Source organism: Rhea americana, unplaced genomic scaffold, assembly GCF_003343005.1.
Source record: "Rhea americana isolate MKP2758 unplaced genomic scaffold, rheAme1 scaffold_45, whole genome shotgun sequence".
In the NCBI taxonomy this organism is placed as follows: Eukaryota; Metazoa; Chordata; class Aves; order Rheiformes; family Rheidae; genus Rhea; species Rhea americana.
This window is the reverse complement of record NW_028186590.1, coordinates 3034414-3055802: the sequence shown is the minus strand read 5'-3', so window position 1 is coordinate 3055802 and position 21389 is coordinate 3034414. Positions and strand designations below refer to the sequence as shown.

The following is a 21389-nucleotide window of genomic DNA, read 5'->3' as shown; positions in this document are numbered from 1 at the left end:
AGGCCGCCGTGCACGCGGGGCCGCCATCGCGGTCTAGTGCCCCCTTCCGCCCGGTGCGGCGAGCGCGGCCGCGGGGGCAGCTCCCCGTGGTAAAACTCGGGTTTTTTTCCTTTTTCTCATCTATTTTTTTTTTTACGTTCGGGTTTTTAGGTGTCGATTCTCTTTTGCCGAAAGTAAGAACTTAAACTAACCATCCAAAATGGGAAAGGAGAAGACCCACATCAACATCGTCGTCATTGGCCATGTCGATTCTGGCAAGTCCACCACAACTGGCCACCTCATCTACAAGTGTGGTGGCATTGACAAGAGGACCATTGAGAAGTTCGAGAAGGAAGCTGCTGAGGTTTGTGGGCATGTAACGTCCAGCAGAATTTGAAGGCCACGTGGCTGAATAAACAGAGGCTCAGTCTTAAAATTAAGCCAGTAAACGGCAATTTTACTGTTCTGCAGTCACAGGGAGGCAATCAGCTGTAATTGTGCCCATAGTTGAACAAATGGTAGTGTTTGTACCTGTTGAATCTGTGTGTTAGTTGGCCAAGCTCAAATTATTAACGGTAAAATGAAGGGAAGGGTAGTCTGAAGCAACATCTGTATAATGATGGTAATGATAGTCTGGGATTGGAATTAATGTGGAGTTCCCCTTGTGTGTGTTTAGTTAAGGATAAAATTAAAGCAGTTGCTCTGATGAAGTTTATACCTGAAAATCTAGAAGTGCCTATATTTCAGTGCTACAGCTTGTAGAATGCTAATTTTAACAAAATGTTCAAGCTTCTGTGTAATATTGGAGATTATATCTTAACAAATATATTTTACAAAGTGAAAAATACCAAAGTTAGCATGCAAAGCAGTTCAAAGCATGCGAGCAGTTCATGAGGCAGGGATTACGTTACTAAGAAAACTAAAGTTTCTAGAGGACATTCGATAGGAGAGCTTAGCTTAACAAGACTTAACTTGTAATGTGTTAGTACAGTTAACAAGCTGTCAAGAGGGCTAAAGTGTCAGCAGGTCTAATAACAGAAAACAAGTTGGCATCTGTCACTAGTGGTGCCAGATGAATCTGCGCCCACTGTTTTGAGCAACAGTGTTTTTCAGCATAAGCTGCTATTTTGAGATTTTTTGCTCTTTAGTCGGTGTCTAGTTTGTGATTTTTCTGAACTAAATTGGAGTATGTATTGTAAAAAAAAATTCTTTATCTATAGATGGGCAAAGGTTCCTTTAAATATGCCTGGGTCTTGGACAAGCTGAAAGCTGAACGTGAGCGTGGTATTACTATTGATATTTCCCTGTGGAAATTTGAAACAAGCAAGTACTACGTCACCATCATTGATGCTCCTGGACACAGAGACTTCATTAAAAACATGATTACGGGAACTTCTCAGGTATGTAAATAGGACTAAAGATCTCCCGAGTTCCTTAACATATATGTAAACTTGATATTGTTAACGAGGTGTTTTTTCTTTCTCCTTCTTTCTTTTCAAAGGCTGATTGTGCTGTCCTGATCGTTGCTGCTGGTGTTGGTGAGTTTGAGGCTGGTATTTCCAAGAACGGGCAGACCCGTGAGCATGCCCTTCTGGCCTACACACTAGGTGTAAAACAGCTGATTGTTGGTGTTAACAAGATGGATTCCACCGAGCCACCTTACAGCCAGAAGAGATACGAAGAAATTGTCAAAGAAGTCAGCACTTATATCAAGAAAATTGGCTACAACCCAGACACTGTAGCTTTTGTGCCTATTTCTGGTTGGAATGGAGACAACATGTTGGAGCCTAGCTCTAACGTAGGTTTCACGTTCGTATTAAGAACTTGATATACTTCAGTAATCTTACTAGTTTGTACAGTAGTAAAACATGCATGTTTTCTGATAGTTTTCAGTTTGCAGGTGCTGAGGTTGAAACCAAACTGCACCACTTGACAAATTCTTATTCTGTAGTAGTATACTAAGATAACATTAAAATAAGCTACTTAGTCTGTCCTAGTCTTGTGCCATTAAAACCAGCGGATAGTTTATTCCTGGGCTGTTTTTGTTACAGATGCCTTGGTTCAAGGGATGGAAGGTTACCCGAAAGGATGGCAATGCTAGTGGAACCACCCTCCTTGAAGCTTTGGATTGCATTCTGCCCCCAACTCGTCCAACTGACAAGCCTCTGCGTCTGCCTCTTCAAGATGTCTACAAAATTGGCGGTATGTAGTCTTGCACCATTCTGTTCTTGCTAGCAGCAAACAATAGATGGGACAGAAATTGATTCGTTTGCCTGAAAACTGGAAAGTGTAGAGTATTTGTCCAAAATGTTTTTTTTCCACAGGGACATGTATTTACTGAGCTGAATGACTAACATCACTTCTCTTTTACAGGCATTGGCACTGTACCAGTTGGCCGTGTAGAAACTGGTGTTCTGAAGCCAGGCATGGTGGTTACCTTTGCCCCCGTCAATGTTACAACTGAAGTAAAATCTGTTGAGATGCACCACGAAGCCCTGAGCGAAGCTCTGCCTGGTGATAACGTTGGTTTCAATGTTAAGAACGTGTCTGTGAAAGATGTTCGCCGTGGTAACGTTGCTGGTGACAGCAAGAATGATCCTCCAATGGAAGCTGCTGGCTTCACTGCRCAGGTAGCTTTTGCAGCTGTTTGAAAATATCTGAAGTGTAGCTCTGGACTGTGAAATGCAGAATGGTGCTTTTTCTTGCAGTAGGCTTGGTTAAAAAGTGTAACAAGCTTTTGTTCTGAGACTTGATAAGCCTTACACAAATACCTGGAAGATCTTTCGGCAATAACTCATGTTACGTTGCACTTTCTTTGCTTTCTAGGTTATTATCCTGAACCACCCTGGCCAAATTAGTGCTGGTTATGCTCCTGTGCTGGATTGCCATACTGCTCACATYGCTTGCAAATTTGCTGAGCTCAAAGAGAAGATTGATCGTCGTTCTGGCAAGAAGCTGGAGGATGGCCCAAAATTCCTGAAATCTGGAGATGCTGCCATCGTTGATATGATCCCTGGCAAACCCATGTGTGTTGAGAGCTTCTCCGATTATCCTCCTCTGGGTAAGGGATCCACCAAGATACTAACTTCTAGGAAATTCACTCTTCAATTTTTAGTATCAGAAGGCAGTCTGTTCTTTATTTTACAGAACGTCGATTGAAAGCTATAACTTTGTAGAAACTTTAAAATAGTACCAGAACTTAAATACGATCGGTAATTCCTAGATACTTAAGCAATAAATGTCGGTCTTTGTTCCATCCAATTTAACTGTCCTAGAATAGTGTTTGCTCCTTTAGCCCAAGGCCTGTGCTGCTGCTGTGCAGATAACACTCAGGGTATGCAGCACTAGACAAAAGTTTAAAACCATTTCTTTTTGTGTTTTCAGGTCGTTTTGCTGTGCGTGACATGAGACAGACGGTCGCTGTTGGTGTCATCAAGGCGGTTGACAAGAAGGCTGGCGGAGCTGGCAAGGTCACAAAGTCTGCCCAGAAAGCCCAGAAGGCTAAATGAAAATTCTGTACATCAGCTGCCACCTCAGTCTTAATCAGTGGTGGAAGAACGGTCTCAGAACTGTTTGTCTCAATTGGCCATTTAAGTTTAATAGTAAAAGACTGGTTAATGATTACGATGCATCGTAAAAGCTTCAGAAGGAAAGGAATGTTTGTGGACCATTTGTTTCGTGGCAGTTTAAGTTATTAGTCTTTAAAAATCGATAAATTTTTTAAAATGGAAACTTGACCAAAAATCTGTCACAGAATTTGAGACCATTAAAACAAAGTTCAATGCTATGTCTCTGTGTTTTTTGGATTAATGCTAACTTCATAGAAAATCTATAAACAGTCATTGTGGGATACAAAAGGGTGACTATGACTAAAGTGTGTTTAGAAATTGTGAAACAAACATGCAGATTAGTTGTTTCCAAAGAGTAGAGTGAAATTCAGCTGCAGACTGGTTTTTAACTATATCTAAGCCTTAAGTAACTTCATTCATGTGGTGCTTTCTTCTCAAAAGATATTTGCTACATTAGATAGTACCAGGTAACAGTTCTGTATTCTGTGATACATTGAGTAAACCAAGAAAATTTGTGAAGAGGAAATAGTATGGACAGAAGTGCATCTGATTTTGAAAAACCATACTGAAGTGCTAGGTTTCACATTATTCTCATTCCTACATTTTTCTAATTCGTTGGATTTTTTTGAGGGGGTGGAACTGGTAAGCTGACTTGTAGATCTTAAAAGATTAAAAACCATTTAGATAAAGCATTTAAAATGTATTAAGACATTTAATAGCTAAATTTCAAAAAAATGGGGTTTTATATTTATATATTTGTGTGCTGATGATGCTGTCAGTCAATCTACGACTCACCTTTATAGCATCTTGCTGTGTTTTTATTTTGAGAACAAAGATAAGAGAGAAACCAGTAGCTAGTTAACTGATTTCCAGCAGGATACTGTTGTTCATACCTGTCCTGTTCATTTTTGATTTTTTTTGAAGCTACTTTTGGGTAAAAGATGTTTCTAGGTTGTCTGCTTGTACATAACTATTGGTGCATTTCTCAGAGTGATGAGATAAATCCATCATGTATCATCTTGAAGTGATGTGGCAGGACTGTGTATCCGGTTGCCTTTTTAACAATGCAGCTAAAGCTTTGGATCACACAAGAATTGCAGTAGAACTGGGTAACTGGAAAGAGTCAACACAGTAATACTAATTCCCAGGTGAATAATCTGCTGTAGGTAAAATTTTGAGTGTAAGGAATGCCAGGTAGAATAATGAGGGTTTGGGGATACAATTAAAGACTTGACTTTAAATTGATAAAAGTAGATAAGCAGTTAATGGGTAACTGGGGATCTTGTTTGCACAATGATGCAGTTTTACTAACCTTTTAATGTGGTTTCCCTACAGCCTTCCCACATCAGTACCAAAAGAACTTAGTATTTCTGAAGGATTATTGTTCCATGACACCAGTATGTTTGTTTAATGTAATGCACCTTTTCAAAATCAAAAAAACCCAACCCTCAGAGTGGCTATACTGCTCTCACATTTGTTTTTCCTTTCTCCTTCAGCAATGTGCCTCTCTTATAGGAACTCACACCATTCCTATACTGCTTGGATAATCTTAAAACTGCTATTTTTGTTGTGCTTGGTTGGTTGGGGTGGGCTGTTTTTTTTTTCCCCCTTCTCTGACCCACCTCCCTGTCTTGTAAAATTTTTAAGCGTTACACACCTACAAGTTTTTGAAAAGTATAGATACAATAGAAATAAGGCCGAGTGGTTGAACTTGTATGGAAGGTGATGGAATTTAATAAAAGAATCTCAGCTTGATAATACTTAATTTGTTCTGAAGACTTAGTATCCCCAAGACAACAGAAGGATTGTAATTTAAAATCTTAGATACCTTTGCCATAATAATCAAAGATGTCTCCTTTGCCAAACTTGCACGCTCTTTCAGTTAAACTACTGACTTTGCCAAGGTTCCTCTCCCTGCCCCAATTAAATGGGTCTCACAAAGTAAAAAAAATACGGGATGAAAGTAAAAATGGCTTTGGCACAGCTGCATCTTTAATATAGTGTTTGTTCAACAGGAGTTTCTTCAAGACTTCTAAGTCTTCAAGGGATAGTAAGATGCTGGTTATGGATAGCATAAAATGCATGAAAGTGCAGTATCTGGTTACTGTTGTGTTGCAGTTCCTTTGTTTCCTTTGGACAGTATTGTCTTAAGCTGGGAGTTCTTGTTCTGCTACACTTTGGAAACTAGCTTGTAATAAGAAACTGATTGACATTGCAGCCTGAAAGCAAAATGAAGTTTGAATAAGAATTAGGTATTTGAAGTGCATCTGAGCGTAGGCAGYGGAAGGTGACGGCAGGAGGGAAGACAAAGGCAGGTGCAGTTACGTGAAGAGGCCATTTTCTGATCAACTGGAATCAGCAAAACTGCAGACCATCGAAGGCAGGAGCTGCTTAGGTGGATATTTCATAAAGAAAATTACCTTAGCTGATCAGGCATAGAAATTGGACAAAAAGGTCAAAAACTTGAGGCAAAATGGGGGGAGGTATTTCTGCCTCTCTCTAGAGAAAAGGAGAAAATTTCAAGCCTAGAGCAAGAAGGCAGTAAACTAGCTAAGAACTTCTGAACAGTTGACATCTCTGCCTGTAATACTAACACTTGCTTTCACTTATTCAAAACCCTCAATTTTAAACCAATTCTGCCTTTTTTTTTATTATTTTCYTTTTTACTATTGTAGAATAGTTTTGCGCTCTATGCACTAATGCAATGCTATCTCAGTTCTTTTATTAATCTTTGACTATACGAGAGAAACTGTTAGACTTCTGTAAACAAAACTTGGGGATTAAAACTACTTTGGTCAAACTTTAAATAAATTTTAAGAGTTCAGAACTGTATTTGATTTCTGGCTGATCATTTCTTTAAGTGACTTTCACAACTGTCCTGAACTCTCAGTACTGCCCTATGTGATTCTGTGCTTCCATAACGCTAGTGATGTTTATACCCCAACCGTGGAAATGTACTGAAATGGGTAACGGAGCTAAAGGTTAAAATTTTCTATAAAACTAGCTAGAATATTAACTTCATTGAGTCCGTTCTAAAGTTCATCTTTCTTTGACAGTGGCAATGGGGAGCTGGAAGAAAGAAACTATAGCTACCTTTCTCATTAATGCATGCTTTCGTGTTCTGGAGGGCTTTTGGTACAGAGCCACCCACTTCCATGCTGCAAAGCTTCGTCTGCCGAGGAAACGGAGCCGCGCAGTCGCCAACAACCCTAGCCAAGCAATTCCGTTTTCAGGAGTGTTCCCCTGTGTGAACGTTTGAGGCTGGAATGAAGCAGGCTCCTACCCTAGAGATATTTTAATTCCATCAAACCAGCTCATGCTGAGGCTATTAATTCTGGAATATTTTTATTTTTACTGAAGTTGCAGACAAAAGATTAATTCACTCTGATTATACTTGTCGAAATACATGTTGAAAGGCGTTGACAAAGTAGCTTTGTATGCATTGAATTACTGATTATTTCTAATAATTTCTCATTTATTTTTAAATTTAGATTTGATCGAGATAAAGCTGCCTGTAGGAGCAAAACTAGCAGCTTTGCACTTCAGAGCAATATCCTTTTACCTCCTTACTGCTAAATAATTCAATATCTATTTAAGAATAGCATTAATTTCATGTGGATCAAAAACATAACTCATCAGGTTTTCATTCCCTACTTACTTATATATTTATGCAATGCCTAGAGGAGCTTTGGGGGGAGGGCTTACTGCACAGTGCTCAGCAGAAATATGACTTAATATGGTTTTGCTAAAGGAATGTTCCATTTAAGTCCCTTATCTGGTATGTTTTAATGGTAAGGAGTAGCTATTGCAGTGGTAACTGGAGATGAATGTGGTTAAGAAGAGTTTCTCAGTGGCAAGTTTACAGTGCAAATCAAAATTACTTGGTGTTTGGAAACCCAGAATTAGTGCTGAAATATCCTTTTTTTTTTTAATAAAAGTTACTATAAGAAGCTATATGCTAGAGCATTTTTACTTGAGGCTGGCACCAGAGCATTTTTTTTTCTTGTATTCACTGTATGTCAAGGTATTCGCTGCAGCATCAGGCTGAGGTCCAGTGGCAAGTTTTTAGCAAGATAACAGGATACTGGCTGCCTGCTTTTTACTGAGGGGAAGCAAGGAGGAAAAACAAAACAAAACAAAAACCACACTCCTACCACACTCGTCTACRTCAGTGCTGCTTAAAAAGGTAGAAACGAAGAGACCCGGGGAAGGGCACGAAAGCGACCCTCCCCGGCGGCCGCAGCCGCCCCGAGCCGCTGTTCCTGCGGGTCCCTCGGCTGCATCCCGCTCCCAAACGCGCGAGTGCCCAGGACCCGGCGACACCTTCCTCCCKCCGTAGGGCAAACTTAACGAGAATGCGATGCACGTTTGCAGCCTATGCGGGCTCAGTTTCGCTCACCCTGGGGCCATCCTCCCTTTTTAAATGCTCAACCTGAAGGTTTTGGTCTCAGGCCGCTGTCATTGACTTAGCATGGCAATTACCACCCACAGCCTCGTCAGCGCCTGCTCGGGTGCTACACGTTAAACGAGCCAAACTTGCTAACATCCCAGGCAAATAAATAAATAAATAAAATAACCCACCCAGGGCCTCTCCGTGCAGCATAGCGCCCTGCCGTCCCAGCGGGCGCGTTGGGAGCTGGTCACACAGGACACTGCTCCTGGGGGTGCTGCGGGYGGGTTCCTCCAGGAGACCATGCCAAGGCAGGTTTAACATAGCCCCTCCAGGTGCAAACTGCTCCAGAATTTGGGTCAGAGCATAAGGCAAGGCTTTCAAGTGCCTGAAGCTCCCAGAGCTTTTTTTTTGCTGCTGCCTTGATTATGGCCATTTCCACACGCTGGTCCTATCATCAGCTTTTGATTCCCACCATTCAACAAGACCATCTCTAAGAACAGCTAAGTAGCGCTTGGGGCAACCCTGGGTGGTTTTGCTCCGAGCTACGTGCAGGCTCCAGCACACCAGCATCCCCCCCGCCTCGTGCCGCTGGTGCCCACACAACTTACCTAGTTGCTTTCACGCCCATTGCAAGGCCCACCTCAGCCTGGCAGCTCGCGAGGCTCGTTTTCACCTTTCTGCATCTCGATTTAAAAATGCAGCTTGCTTGCGAACCGCTCCACTCTCTCACCCCAGCCCCTTTAAGCMCTTCTCTCTCTGGGGTCCTTCTCAAGGCAGCTGTTGTCCTAATAAATCCAAAGCCCCCTTTTACAAGAATTTTCGCTCCCTATTTTCAATGCAAATTCCTAATAGCGTTACTCTATGTTTAAGCTATCTCCAGCCTCTATTTTTAAGTCCTCAAATTCTTCAAGCTGTTTGACTGCATTTGCTGCTGTTTTGCACTTTAGGAATTTGGCCTTCAGAAATTGCAACCCTTAAACAATAACTAATCAAAAGCTAAATGGAAGAACACACAGCATTAACTGTGACCACAAGGAGTAACACTGGACTGGATTAGCTTTTCTCCTGTAACTCCCTGGGCAGGYAGTGAAACAGTTGCACTTCAGGAAGGAGAGAGCCCAAGCCTGGTGATGGAAACCCACATCAGTTTCCAAAAGAGGCTGTTTTCTCAGCCTTTTGTGAACCTTGTTTGGTCCCCTCAGGGACCAATGCAGGGCGCCTCCTGCCCTCCAGGAGAGGTTTGCTCCAGGTGTGGTGGAAAAACACACAATTGTCAGTGTGCACRAACACCACAATGAAATGGTACTCCAGGAGTGAAGAGAAGGAAGCAAGAGAGGGAGGAGATGTTTGCTGAAAGCTGGTAGCTATTTAAAGGAAAGCTTCAGACTCTGCTGATCTGCTGCCACCTAGGCCCATATTAAGCAACACTTCCATTTTTTCATTTTTATATATATACATTTATATTTTTAATATATATTTTTATATATTTTATATATATATACACTCACACACACACACAAAAAAAAATTAACAAGGTGCCTACTTTCTCCTGTTTGCAATTATCAGCAATTGAAGCTGTTCAAGCCTGCGGTGCACAGCTAAGTGCACCAAGGAGATCTCACAGGCCACCAAAGGATCTAGATTTAAGTCTAGATTTAAGGTAGGGGATGAAGGGGTTGCAGCCTCCAGTTTTTAGGCTAGAAGATTAGCCACTCCTGGATTTCTTTGCGCAGAGGCCAAGACTCAGGCTTCACGTGTGGGAACAGAGTCACGTATGGTCCCTGCGGAGTCAGAAGTCCTCTGAGCTGAATCCACTCCATCTCCTACCTCAGGGTTACACACACAAGCCTGCTCAGTAGTTTAAAAAGAAAACAAACCCGTCTGCATTTTGCTCAAGCACCTGGTGGTCAAAGCAAGAGGAGATCTCGAATCAATCCCATTTCCTCTGCCTGTTTCACAACAGCAATTGCTGTAAAAGTCTCCCACCTTCCAGATGAAGTCAAGTAACTGTTAGCACAAGAAAGGAATGCCACATTTTCTTCTCACTAGCCGTATGGAGCTATGCAGAGATGTTAATGCATACCTGAAAAAAGACTCTGACTGCTGCAGAAGGATCAGCCCGCAGGYGAGCGAGAAGTGCAGTCAGCGCCTTCTCAACGGACAAGGCAGCTCCTGGATGACTGTAGCTTCCTCCTGCATCTGCTAAATGGCAACTTTGAGATACCTACCACCAAGTGGAGGACCACAACATTAGACCTAGGTGTTGAAGCTGATAAACTCCCAATCACTTCAAATGAATGGGACTGAGGGTCATTAYTGGCCAAAGTGCAAGGACAACACTCAGTTAGGGGACAAAGGCATACCCTGGAAGGGGCAGCAAAGCAGRGCACTAAGGAGAGCCATTTAGCATAGCCACCCTTGCAACCATTCCAGGAGCCATCTGACCAGCAGAGGTTAGTTGGCAACAGCTTTTAGTGCCTTCTAGCATAAAGGTCCTCTTATTTTTCTCTTGCTCTCATCTTCCTGGAAGGAAAAAATAGAGGAAGCCTAGGAGGAAACCAGGCTGGAGATATGTTCAAATACTGTAAGAATGAGAAGCTACATTAGGAAAGGAAGACAAGTATCTTGAAAATATTGTACAGGGTAGAAAGGTACAGATCTGAGGAAACTTGGCTTAGAAAAAAAAAAACATCAAAACCACTAGGCCTGTGTCCTGCCAGGGTGGTGGGTGGGGAAGAAGGGGCAAGAGGAGAGAAGAATATGAAATCAGGGAACACCAAAACATCAAGAGCCCATGCAGTGAGCTAGGCTGACCTCACCATGTGTCCTGYGCTCCACACTCCCCTGGACACTGTGAGGATTACAGGAGAATAAAGTGCAAAACATGACAGCACAGCCAAGGAAAAGCAAGCAGACACTGACCTTAAATACAAGCTCCTCCTTCTGCCCTTTGCAGCTGGCCTGCCCAAGCAAGACCTTGAGATTTGAAGTGCGCTTTGCCTTCACTTAAAATTCAAACCTTGTGCATTATAACAAGTCTCCAGCAGTTAGTGGTGGAAAAAAGATGCCATAATGTCCTTATTTGCCCACGCTATTTACAACAAATTGTTTAACCTTTCTGTGCTCAGTTCTCTTAAGAAAACAAATAGAGCAGCTACTTATTTGTATCTATGATTTCACTCAATGTTCAAAGTCTTCTCAAACAGGAAGAGTTCAACAAACAAAGTATTATGACAAACCCTATGTACATGAAACAGCTCAGAGTTGAGAAACAACCGGTCTTCAAACCTGTGCACATGCCAGATTTTATATTTCAGCAAGCAGAGAGATCATAAACCCACACACGTGAACAGAGATCACCCACTCTTAACAAGGGCACTTACCAGCAGCTGAAGAACAACCTTGTACTGAAAGATTAAAACAGCAGTTGCTAAAGAAAGATCTTCCAGAAAGCAGTATATCCATGTGCCTCTGACTTCAGTTTTACCCCAGAGTTGACTTCCTCCCCACTTTCTAACTCAAACCACAGCTGTGCAGTATTAAACTGCTGAAGAAAATCAAAAGCCTCCTTTTGCTCTTCCTTTTCAGGAGTGCATCTCAGCTGAGTGGAGTGATCCCTTTGATTTACACTACTGTGTGAGACTAGAACCAAGGCCTTTGCAGCGCAGAAAGGACTACATTCAGCACTGCGGATTGAGGAACAACTGCTTACCTTTATAGCAGGGCGTGAACGGTTTAGCCTTTAAAGACACACACRTTGTGGGAAGCAAGGTTTTCCTGTCAAATGGCTGTTGACAAAAAAGAACTAGGAGAAGCAATTTCAAGATTGCACAATCCGTTTAAGAGTGAGAGGATAAAGAATTCAGTACGACTTCCCAGTCTGTAAAAAGTGTATCTAAGATTTTTATGGGATTAGGTACATTAAAAATGATCAGAATGCAAAGAGTTAATGCACAATAATGCAAGAAAGMAAGATACAAGCATAAAACCTTCTGGATCAGCTCAGCTGGTTTGAGTAAGCAAAGCTTGCTTGCTTATCAAGCTAGCAAAGCTGAAAGCAACATAGGTCACAGATGCAAAGGGGCAGATACACGTGATCTTCTCCAAACCACTGTGACACGAGGGTAGATCTAGAGCTTGTTCATCTAGAGCACTGCTTCATACAAGCCAGTAGTTAGTTACAGGGAGAGGCTTTCATGAAGGCAGATAATTCCTCAAACAAATCCGTAAGTTCTGCCCATCCTCTTGCTGCATGGCAGGGCCTCTGTCAACAGAGGATCACTCTCCTTTCTCTGGCCAGGAAAGGAACCACTCATCCAGAGCAAATATATGCCGAACAGTTCGGGAGGATAATTTCAAAACAGTAGATGCATTAATTTCCAACAAAACTTGTTCCCAAGCCTGTTTGCCCAGTCAATTCAGAGAATGTTTAAAGAGACATTAGGTGTGTTTGAATACCAAGTACACTGTTAAGATTATTTTAACCAAGGTGACTATCACCAGAAACAGGCTACTGCTTAAATCAGGCAAGAATCCAGTACCTGTGCAGAAACAGCTTGAATTTAGTCTTTCTTGATGGCACACAAAGACTTGACCGCCCAAAGCATTATCAGAGGACAGATTCTGTTAGTGCAGGTTGCAGCTGATGCAGCCTGGGCAGCCCAGCTGGGCAAATACTGAAGAGASACCACTGGCCCCACTGCCTTGGTGGCTGCTGTCCTGGCCTCCCGCTCCTGGTGAGGCTGGGGCTCCTGAAGCAGCTCGCAGCCCCACACCCTGCGGCTCAGCACCCCCACCTGGGCCTGAAGTCCCCCCYTGGCTGCAGTTGCCAGTTCTGTCACAAATCTCACACTACTTCTGCGCATTACTTGTGCATCTGAATTATRACCAGATGATGTGCCAGGGCTCTTCTGAAAGCAGAGATACACTTCCAGCTTCCTAAATAGGACTGCTTGTACAAGCTGTGCTCGTTTGAAAGCTAATTCCCTAAGTTAACTCTGTCCTGCTATAACTCACCCTTTCTAATTGAAGTGACCCATCTGTCTTCTCCACCACTGTTTACTTTCTTTGGCAGCTYCTACAGCTTCTCTCCTCTGCTTCACTTGTAAAATACCCCCAAGGGGCAGGAAAAAGCAATTCACTCAGCTAACGCTAGATGCAGAACAGAGAACTGAATGCAGAGCTGTCTGAACTTACTGCACCCTAACTACTTGTGACCACAACTCTACAAAGTCAATGGCCTCTTCAAAGCATAGCCATCACACCAGCTTATCTTCACAAAATTAGCTTAAACCAGAGAGCTGTTACTGGTTTCCATAACCATAACAGTTTGGTGTAAACAGTGAAGAGCTAGGTCCCTTTAGATTGCAATATAGAATATATGTTAAGCACTCTGTTCTGTAACAGAATATGTAAGTTGTATTTAGCTCCAGACCCTATTAAATTCTGTATCAGCCTCTATGTTGGACATAATGACATKAAGTAATCTTCAACAGTTCATTCAGATATACTCCAATTTTTTAAAAAGCTGCATTAGTCCAAAAGAATCAAACTTCACCTACATATAAAGTACACATTGCAGTGTAATAGCTACGAAAGCAAAAGCAGTGTGTAAAGTTAAAAAAAATCACTTTTGGAGGAAGTGTGATGATTTTGAACATGCCAGTAACTCTTCTGATTATTGCATAGGTTCTAAGACTCATATTTAAAAAATTTTCCCCTTATGTAGCAAAATAAACCCACGACAACCTTCTCCTAGTGGGCACAGCCAAGCTCTGCACCCAGTTTGAAGATAAGTTGTATTTATTTTAATGGAGAATAAGGAAAAAAAATACTGCTACAGTGTTTACATTCAATCAGTTTGCTATATAAACTTTAATATTCATRTGGCGCACACACTCATAGCCAAGTTTCTCCTATTGGCTAACACCACACAAACGTTATAGTCACAGCACAGCTCTAAGTGAGCACTAAAGTCAATGGAGCATGCTTTCCAGCTCAAATCATCTTGTGTAGCTGTGGGTTCTGAAGGGACAGGAAGCGTTACTACACTGAAAAAGGACCCTTTCAAAACCTCCTTTCAAGACACTTTTCAACTGCTCTTGATTATGTGGCATCTTCCAAATAAGTGGAATTTTAAAAGCAACTCCTGTGTCTTTCTACTTGAACYGGTGATATCATGGATTGTATTTATATTCCTGAGCATTTACAGAAGGTTGGCACATTCAYCATCTTCATTCTACTCAGTAACACTGCTGTAGGACACACTTAGAACTGCTTTTGCTCAAGCCAACATCTTTTTCATCTGGGAACAGGTTTATGAGCAAAGATGATCTTGTCACGTATTGTGGGAGGATGGAAACACTTTTCTACAACGGTGTTTTAACCATGGTACTCCCTGGCTCTTCTTCAGAAAGCTCTGCTGCAATCCGTGTTTGGGAATTTGCTTTCTCCAAGTACATTTTCCCTGGAAAGTATCTGTCAGCCTGAGGCAAATCTTTTACTCTATTTGTCTTCTGGCAATTGGTCTTCACAAACCTTAGCAGGTTAAGAATAGCAGCTGGTGTAATTCCAGGGATGCGGCTCACTGCACCGATCTGTGTATGGAAACAGAAACAAGATAATCAACAATAAACTTCACTCTGAAGCTAGTGAGAAATGAAATCAAAATCAGCATATATTCCTCTCCCCAGTTCTCCTCACCCCTCCATGTCCCATGGGAAGACACGGATGGGCTTCATCAGTATTCAACTGATGCTCTGGCCCAACGTCCTACCGTCTGGGGACGGTTAGAGTCCAGTTTCTCTCGCACTTCTGTTGACAGAGATGCATCAATGGCAAAGTAATCTAGGTCCTCTGGCAGTCGGAGCGCTTCATCCTGACGCACTTCTTCTATTTCCTGCTGCTGATTGACTACACACCACTCGTAAGCAGCTGTAACGGAGGATCAGGGAAACAAAAGAACCAGGTACAGATGTTCACAAGAAACTGGTCATTTGCAGGAATTTTTGGAAGCAAAATGAGCAGTTCTAGTGGGACTGTCAAAACTGATCAAAACTATCTAAAGGAAGGTGCCAGCTAAAGAGCCTCACTGACATCACTAATTTGGAATAAGTCATATCTCTTAAYTTATTATAGGAATTAAGGCACAGGTTGGCTTTTTCTCTCATTCCAGGAGAGGACAGCCTCTCTGACAGAGGAATATAGAGGAAAAAAACCAGGAGTGAGTACAAATACTTAGTTGCTCCTGCACTACAAAAGAGAAACACTGGTTCCTGAGTAGGGCTGTGGCTACGATAACAGATGCATGCTCTCTGATACAATACTCCACTTCAGTAAAAAACAACACAAACCCGGAGGAATAAATGGGTTGGCTCTCCCCCCTTACTGCACAAGCTCTACACAAATCTGATTAGAGGATCATAGCACTTGTACTCTACCTTCTATTTTCAACCTCTCTGCCAGTTCTCTCCACTGAACAAGCTTTCCCAGGGACTCTGGGATAGCCTTTGCTAGAATCTCCATGTTGGCCTCCGGATATCGAAGGATGTCAAATGCACTGTGGAAAACAATAGTAAGTTAATACTGTAGGAAGGAGTCTCACTTGTATAACAGATTTACAGTTATTCCCAGCTCAAACTTCTTAACATCTCAGCACAGGCCCTAACAACTGGCGAGCCAAGCTCATCTCCCTACACAGAAGGGCAGTTCAGTTCTTGGAGGAAGGCTCTTTAGCACAAGAAAACAGCAAGGAAAGAGTGACTAAATTACAGTGTCAAGGGGAACCTTTCAAACAGACTGAGTCAGTGAGATCTCAGTCACCGACTTAAAACAGAAAAAAAGAAGGTGAGGAAGATGGGTAAGGAAAGCAAGGGCCATAGTGTCCAAGAATAACCACCATCTGACATTGACCCACAGCTGCCACTTTGTAACACTCTCAATATGGGCAGCAAGAACCAACTGGGACAGTGTAGTATATCCTCACCTCGGGATGAACCGACTGGCTAGTGGAGTATACCCTCGCCTTGAGACACTGTGTCAAGCCAGGAGATGCAGCATGAGAAAAACACCAATACTATGTTTCTTCTATAGCTAAGGATGAGGCATCTGCCCCCTGAAGGGGATCAAGCTATAATCCACCTGGTAAGTACTGACAGTTTCAGAAACAAGGTGGACAAGAGGTACCAGTTTCACAGCAGATCTCCAAAAGCAAACTTAGGTCAGACAAGAAAGTTTCAGCTGTATCCTATACCTGACAGGTGACTTTCGACTGCTGCTAATGGGAACTTCTGGTATTAACTGGGACCATTTGGATACACTGAACTGAAGGGACTTCAATGTTGCAATTCCATCCTTTAAAGCAGCCCTCATCTTAATCATTTGATTATGTCGCTCCTGAGACACACATCCAGCTTCCTCAAAACCTGCAGAGGTAGAGAGCATACAACACAAAGGTCTACAGCTAGGCAGGGCTGTTCATTATTAAGTGCCATCACAGGAAAATACCTCTTTGCGTGAGCCTGGCATCGGCATTGTCAGGTCGGAGGGACATACGGAACTCCACACGGCTGGTGAACATCCGGTATGGCTCGCTGGTGCCCAAAGTGGTGAGATCATCGATCAGGACACCAATGTAGCCCTCAGTGCGACTGACAATGAAAGGGGGCTTGCCATGAACCCGTAGGCAAGCATTGATCCCAGCAATCACGCCCTGGGCAGGCAGAAAACAAAATAGATTTATCAGTTCCTTCACAGCTAAAATATCAGCACACCTGCCTCCAAAGACTAGCGTGTCTTGCAAAACAACAGTCAGTGCTAGCAGTCCAGACAGTTTCTTCCTTGTGGTAACTGCAGCTGTCTGAAGATCTTTTTGGACATTGCTGATACGACAAMAGGCTGTTCCCATGTGTTTTTAGTCTTATCCCTTGCAGTCTCCAGGCTGCAATATTTGGCAGTGCTTACAATTACTCCTGTTACTGCAATCTCAATAGCAGCAGCAACTGCAGATACTAAAGTGCAAGCACGTTTTGGGCAAGTCTGAAACCATTAAATAAGAACATCTCACAAGCACAACATGGGCCTCCACATCAAGGATGAATGCCAAAGTAGTATCTCTTATATACTCCCAGATTTACCCACCTGAGCTGCAGCTTCTTCATAGCCCGTAGTGCCATTTATCTGTCCTGCAAAGAAGAGTCGTTGAACAAGACGAGACTCGAGAGAAGCAGTCAGTTGACGGGGATCCAGAAAATCATACTGTACCCCATAGCCTATAACAAACGAAAAGATATTATGGGAGRGGTTCTGAATGTCCCTATTTATCAAGAAAAGCAATCAGTCAGGCACAGTGACTAGGTTACCAGTTTTTATTTACAATTTAAAAAACAACCAAGTAAAAATCTCTGGATCCAAGAATTAATTCTGTTTAATATTTATTTTATTTTGTCATGCTTTAAACAAAGGCTTTTTACTGACTGGCAACTAAGCAGATTTAGAACTACTCTTCCTTCTCACCTGGCTGTAACATTGTGGCTTTCTCCAAGCCTGGGATGGATTTGATCACCTGCTCCTGGAGTTCAGGTGGCAGTGTCATTGACGTGCCTTGCGGGTAAATGACATTGGACTCCAAGCCTTCAGGCTCCAACCACACCTGATGTCTGCGGTTTGGGAAGCGCAGAACCTTAGATTCAAGAGAAGGACAGTACCTGCAACAAGAAATAACCATAAGCACCATCTGACTTGGAGAAAAGGTGACTTTCCAGAAGCAAAGCAGGGAAGATTCAGCCAATTTCTGACACACTGTCAGATCACAACATTAAGAGCCTTGAGTGATGCCACCTACTCACCGGGGCCCCTTTGTCGTCTCCCTTACATGGTCATTCAGGTGAAGGTTATCCTGGATAATTTGCTGAGCTTTGATGCTAGTGTGAGTCAGGTAACATGGCAGCTGATCTTCTGGCTGAAAGAAGACAAAGCTCTCTAAGTTAATCCAGACACAATGCTCTGCACTTACGGAACAACTCTGCTCTGAGGATCTCCAAGGGCTTTTAATGATAGCTGGCTCTCAATTCCTTGAGAGTTGGATAGTTTGGTCATACCCACCGTACATACAGAACACCAACATTAGGAAAGCTTCAGCAACATGCCCCAAAGATCAAAAACAGAAAAATACAGCTTGGAAGTCCAGAATTCAGGTCCTAATCTACGCAGTTTTTGTAACTACAGGATTGGCATTCTTATTAAAGCAGAGATGGTATCAGAGCATTCAAATTAACCGTAAAAACTCGAAGTTCTGAAGTAAGTGGGTAAGTACTGATCCTGTAACAGCAATAGGAGAGTTTGGTGGAGATAAAGCAAATCTCTCAAAACCCTACAATTAACACGGAAGAGTCCAGAAAATAAAAAGTGTCAAGCATTTCACTGTTTCTTCTGAAACAAAGAAAAAAAAACCACAGCAGACTAATATTCAAAATAGTACTACCATTGCACTTCAACTCTTCCAAACCTTTTCTACAAATACTGAGAACCAAATGATACTCTTCTCATGGCCTTATTATTATAAGTAATTAAAATTCCTATATGCTCTGCAGAAAATTACCTTCTAGTACTTAATTCTGTGCTGTTTAACTACATTAGATAAGAATGCTATTCATTTTTCAAGTTTTTCTTGTGAAAATTCAGTTTCCTCTACATCTGTTTAAGTTGATGTTAATATGCTATTTCAGAACCCTATGAATAACTATCCTTTCTCTTTACAAGTTGAAAGTATTAACAATTTCAGTTTTCAACATATTATTCTCTTATTTTAGAGCTAACCAGCAAACAAGTCTAATGATAGAAATATTTTGTATAACCAGGAATGTACCCAGCGCATGAACAACACCACATTAACAGCATCATACTTCAGGTAATTCTCATTGTAAAGGTACAGAAAGTCTGGTTCTCAAGTTGAGAAGTGAGAGGAAATGTGCTTGCTTTAAAAAAAAAACAAAAAAACCAGATTTTTCCCTTGCATCTTTTATATTTTATATTTGAAAAATAAGAAAAATAAATCCTAAATATGAATACCGCCCAGCTCACTTTCCCAGCCATGCAAATCCCTTATACCTTCTCCCTGATTGATTCAGGGCAAGACAGTCCCAGAAGCACTCCCCTTGATTCACTACCTGGCTATAGGTGCATTTGATGTTTGCTATCCCACCTTGATCCACACAGCCTTGCTGAGGAAGCTGAACGGCACAGGAGGGTTGTCAGCTGTACGTTTCTCCAGACCACTGAAGTCAATTGTGTCTTTGGTGAGTCGGGGCGGTGTCCCAGTCTTCAGCCTACCCACAGCAAATCCCAGTTTCTCCAGAGTCTGGGCCAGCCCAATGGCTGGCTGATCTCCGAGCCGCCCAGCCGGATGCATCTCTCGTCCGATGACAACCATTCCCCTCAAAAACGTACCAGTGGTCAGGATGACACTCCCAGCATGCACTCTGCTCCCATCCCCTGAAACAGCAAAGTTTTCAGACATGCATATATTTTAGTATCAACCAAGCCCTGGCACTTTGGTGCTTCTTTCTAGAACTGGCCTAATACACTCCACTGAATGTTTATTAATCTTTTAACATTTGACAAAATCCACATTTCCACACTAAAAGTATTAGTAGCAGTCACTGTAATAAGCAGCATGTATAATTACTTCCATACTTTTCGTATTTCCCTAGGTATTTTACAGCTAATACAGAACACCCCTTCCTGAGAACAATTCCTAACCAGGTATTTTCTCTGGGAAAGCTGGCTTGCTAGAATAGCAAGTGGTAACAAAGCATGAGTCTGCTAATAAAAGGAATACAATGTTGTCTGCAGCATGTTCCTACCAAATATATAAGAAAGAATGGAATTCAGAATCACTGATCTACAGGAAATAAAACCTACGTAGTTTTCCGATATCTAATCAATCCAAGTTTACCCCGAAGGCTGCTTGTAGTGCAAAGTAATTGAAAGTACTCACTGATTATTAGTACATACCCAGAATGACTCCTGTGACTTGGCACTTTCCAGGATGATCTGGTTCTGGTTCTGCCAGGAGAAGATCTTCCACAGATGCCTCGTGAACTGTCAGCAGTGGTGTATTAAGGATTTCTTTCTGTCATAAAAAGAGTTACTGCAAACATCTAGGAAGTACTGAGATGTCTGGTAATCTCAGTCTTTCCTGATTTCCAAAACACCTGTTGCCCTCTTCCCTCCTTATGAGGTCATTTGGCAGAATGTGATACTCAGACAATCCCCGATCTATTAAGCAAAACTTAATACACAGATGGAGTATAAGATCAAAATAAACTATTAGAGCATGTAATCTGACTTGTATATAAAAGTTTAAAGACTTTCTTTAACTCTACTGAGCCACAACAACTTTCACAACAAGAGATGTGTCTTGAGCCACAACAACTTTCACAACAAGAGATGTGTCTTGTGCTGATGGAAACATGTCAACAAAAAAAGTGCCATCCTCTATTGTTTACCCTCATACTTCAGATTTGAGTAATTTATTAATTCTAATACTCCCGCTCAAACAAATCCCTACAAGTAGAAACATGTTTTACATCAACTYCTGCTCCTGATTTTCTCTTAGAATACTTCTACTCTGCACCCCTGATCCTCATCTAATAGTAGCTACTGCTTTTACCAGACTCAATATCCCTATATAGGGGTGATGTATCCTTGAGTACAGTGACCTCAAAGCCCCTCTGCACTKGAGCTCCTTCTGCCCAACACTTTCTAACGCCTCTCCACCTCAGCTGCAGAAAGCAGGTCCCAGTTCCCATTACGGCGCTGTGCGGCAGAAACAGGAGCTGATGACACATACAGCAAATTCAGCTGTCAAGTCTACTTCTCTGCATCCAACCATGCAGTGCTTGCAACACTGCAAGGCAGCAGCATCCTACTCCCCGCATGGGAAACCTCACCAACTTCTTGCAGACACTGTGCTGTTTTGCAGACCACCACATTACCACCAGCCGCACTGCTGCTGTTTGCTCCTGCCAGCGCCGCCGCTCTCACCTGCATGTTGCCCTTGTAGAGCTGCCGGTCGATCTGCGCGCGGAGCCCCCACACTGCCGGCCCCTTGCACCGGTTCAGCACTTTGTAGTGCACCCCCGACCGGTCGCAGATGCGGCCGCACAAGCCGTCCAGGGCGTCCACCTCCCGCATGAGGTGCCCCTTCCCGATGCCGCCGAAGGAGGGGTTGCAGGACATCTCCCCTAGACAGCAGGGCACACGCAGACCCTTCACCCCCGGCCCAGAGCCGCCAGGCCCCGCGGCCGGTCCCGGTGGCGGTGCGGGAAGCCCTGCCGCCGCCGCCCGGCCCCGCTCCCCGCGCTACCGATGGTGCCGATCCTGTGCGTGAGCAGCAGCGTGCGGGCCCCGCCGCGAGCGGCCGCCGCCGCCGCCTCCGTGCCCGCATG

General features: G+C 42.9%; 2 protein-coding genes across 2 annotated transcripts; one reads left to right on the top strand and one right to left on the bottom strand.

Annotated features, from left to right (window-relative positions):
* The first annotated feature begins 123 nt into the window (after positions 1 to 123).
* Positions 124 to 3766, top strand: EEF1A1 (eukaryotic translation elongation factor 1 alpha 1). The gene is made up of 7 exons (XM_085316045.1): positions 124 to 343; positions 1200 to 1379; positions 1481 to 1777; positions 2031 to 2181; positions 2353 to 2609; positions 2806 to 3040; positions 3364 to 3766. Exons 1-7 carry the CDS (start codon positions 200 to 202, stop codon positions 3486 to 3488), a joined length of 1389 nt encoding a protein of 462 aa, XP_085172171.1. The 5' UTR covers positions 124 to 199; the 3' UTR covers positions 3489 to 3766.
* A 9959-nt stretch (positions 3767 to 13725) lies between these two features.
* Positions 13726 to 21383, bottom strand: MTO1 (mitochondrial tRNA translation optimization 1). Its single transcript, XM_085316044.1, has 12 exons — positions 21308 to 21383; positions 20986 to 21185; positions 19954 to 20071; positions 19142 to 19431; positions 17787 to 17899; positions 17455 to 17645; positions 17080 to 17210; positions 16447 to 16651; positions 16193 to 16364; positions 15381 to 15499; positions 14717 to 14874; positions 13726 to 14537 (listed from the first exon to the last, which is right to left on the bottom strand). Exons 2-12 carry the CDS (start codon positions 21178 to 21180, stop codon positions 14310 to 14312), a joined length of 1920 nt encoding a protein of 639 aa, XP_085172170.1. The 5' UTR covers positions 21181 to 21185; positions 21308 to 21383; the 3' UTR covers positions 13726 to 14309.
* Positions 21384 to 21389: the final 6 nt, after the last annotated feature.

Excerpts from the sequence above, each read along its gene's own strand:
- MTO1 (XM_085316044.1), bottom strand. The coding sequence starts at position 21,180 with ATGTCCTGCAACCCCTCCTTCGGCGGCATCGGGAAGGGGCACCTCATG. Across the intron at positions 17,900-19,141 it reads GCAAGGCTGTGTGGATCAAG|CCAGAAGATCAGCTGCCATG; the intron begins GTGGGATAGCAA and ends GTCTTCTTTCAG. Across the intron at positions 14,875-15,380 it reads AGAGAGGTTGAAAATAGAAG|CTGCTTACGAGTGGTGTGTA; the intron begins GTAGAGTACAAG and ends CCTCCGTTACAG.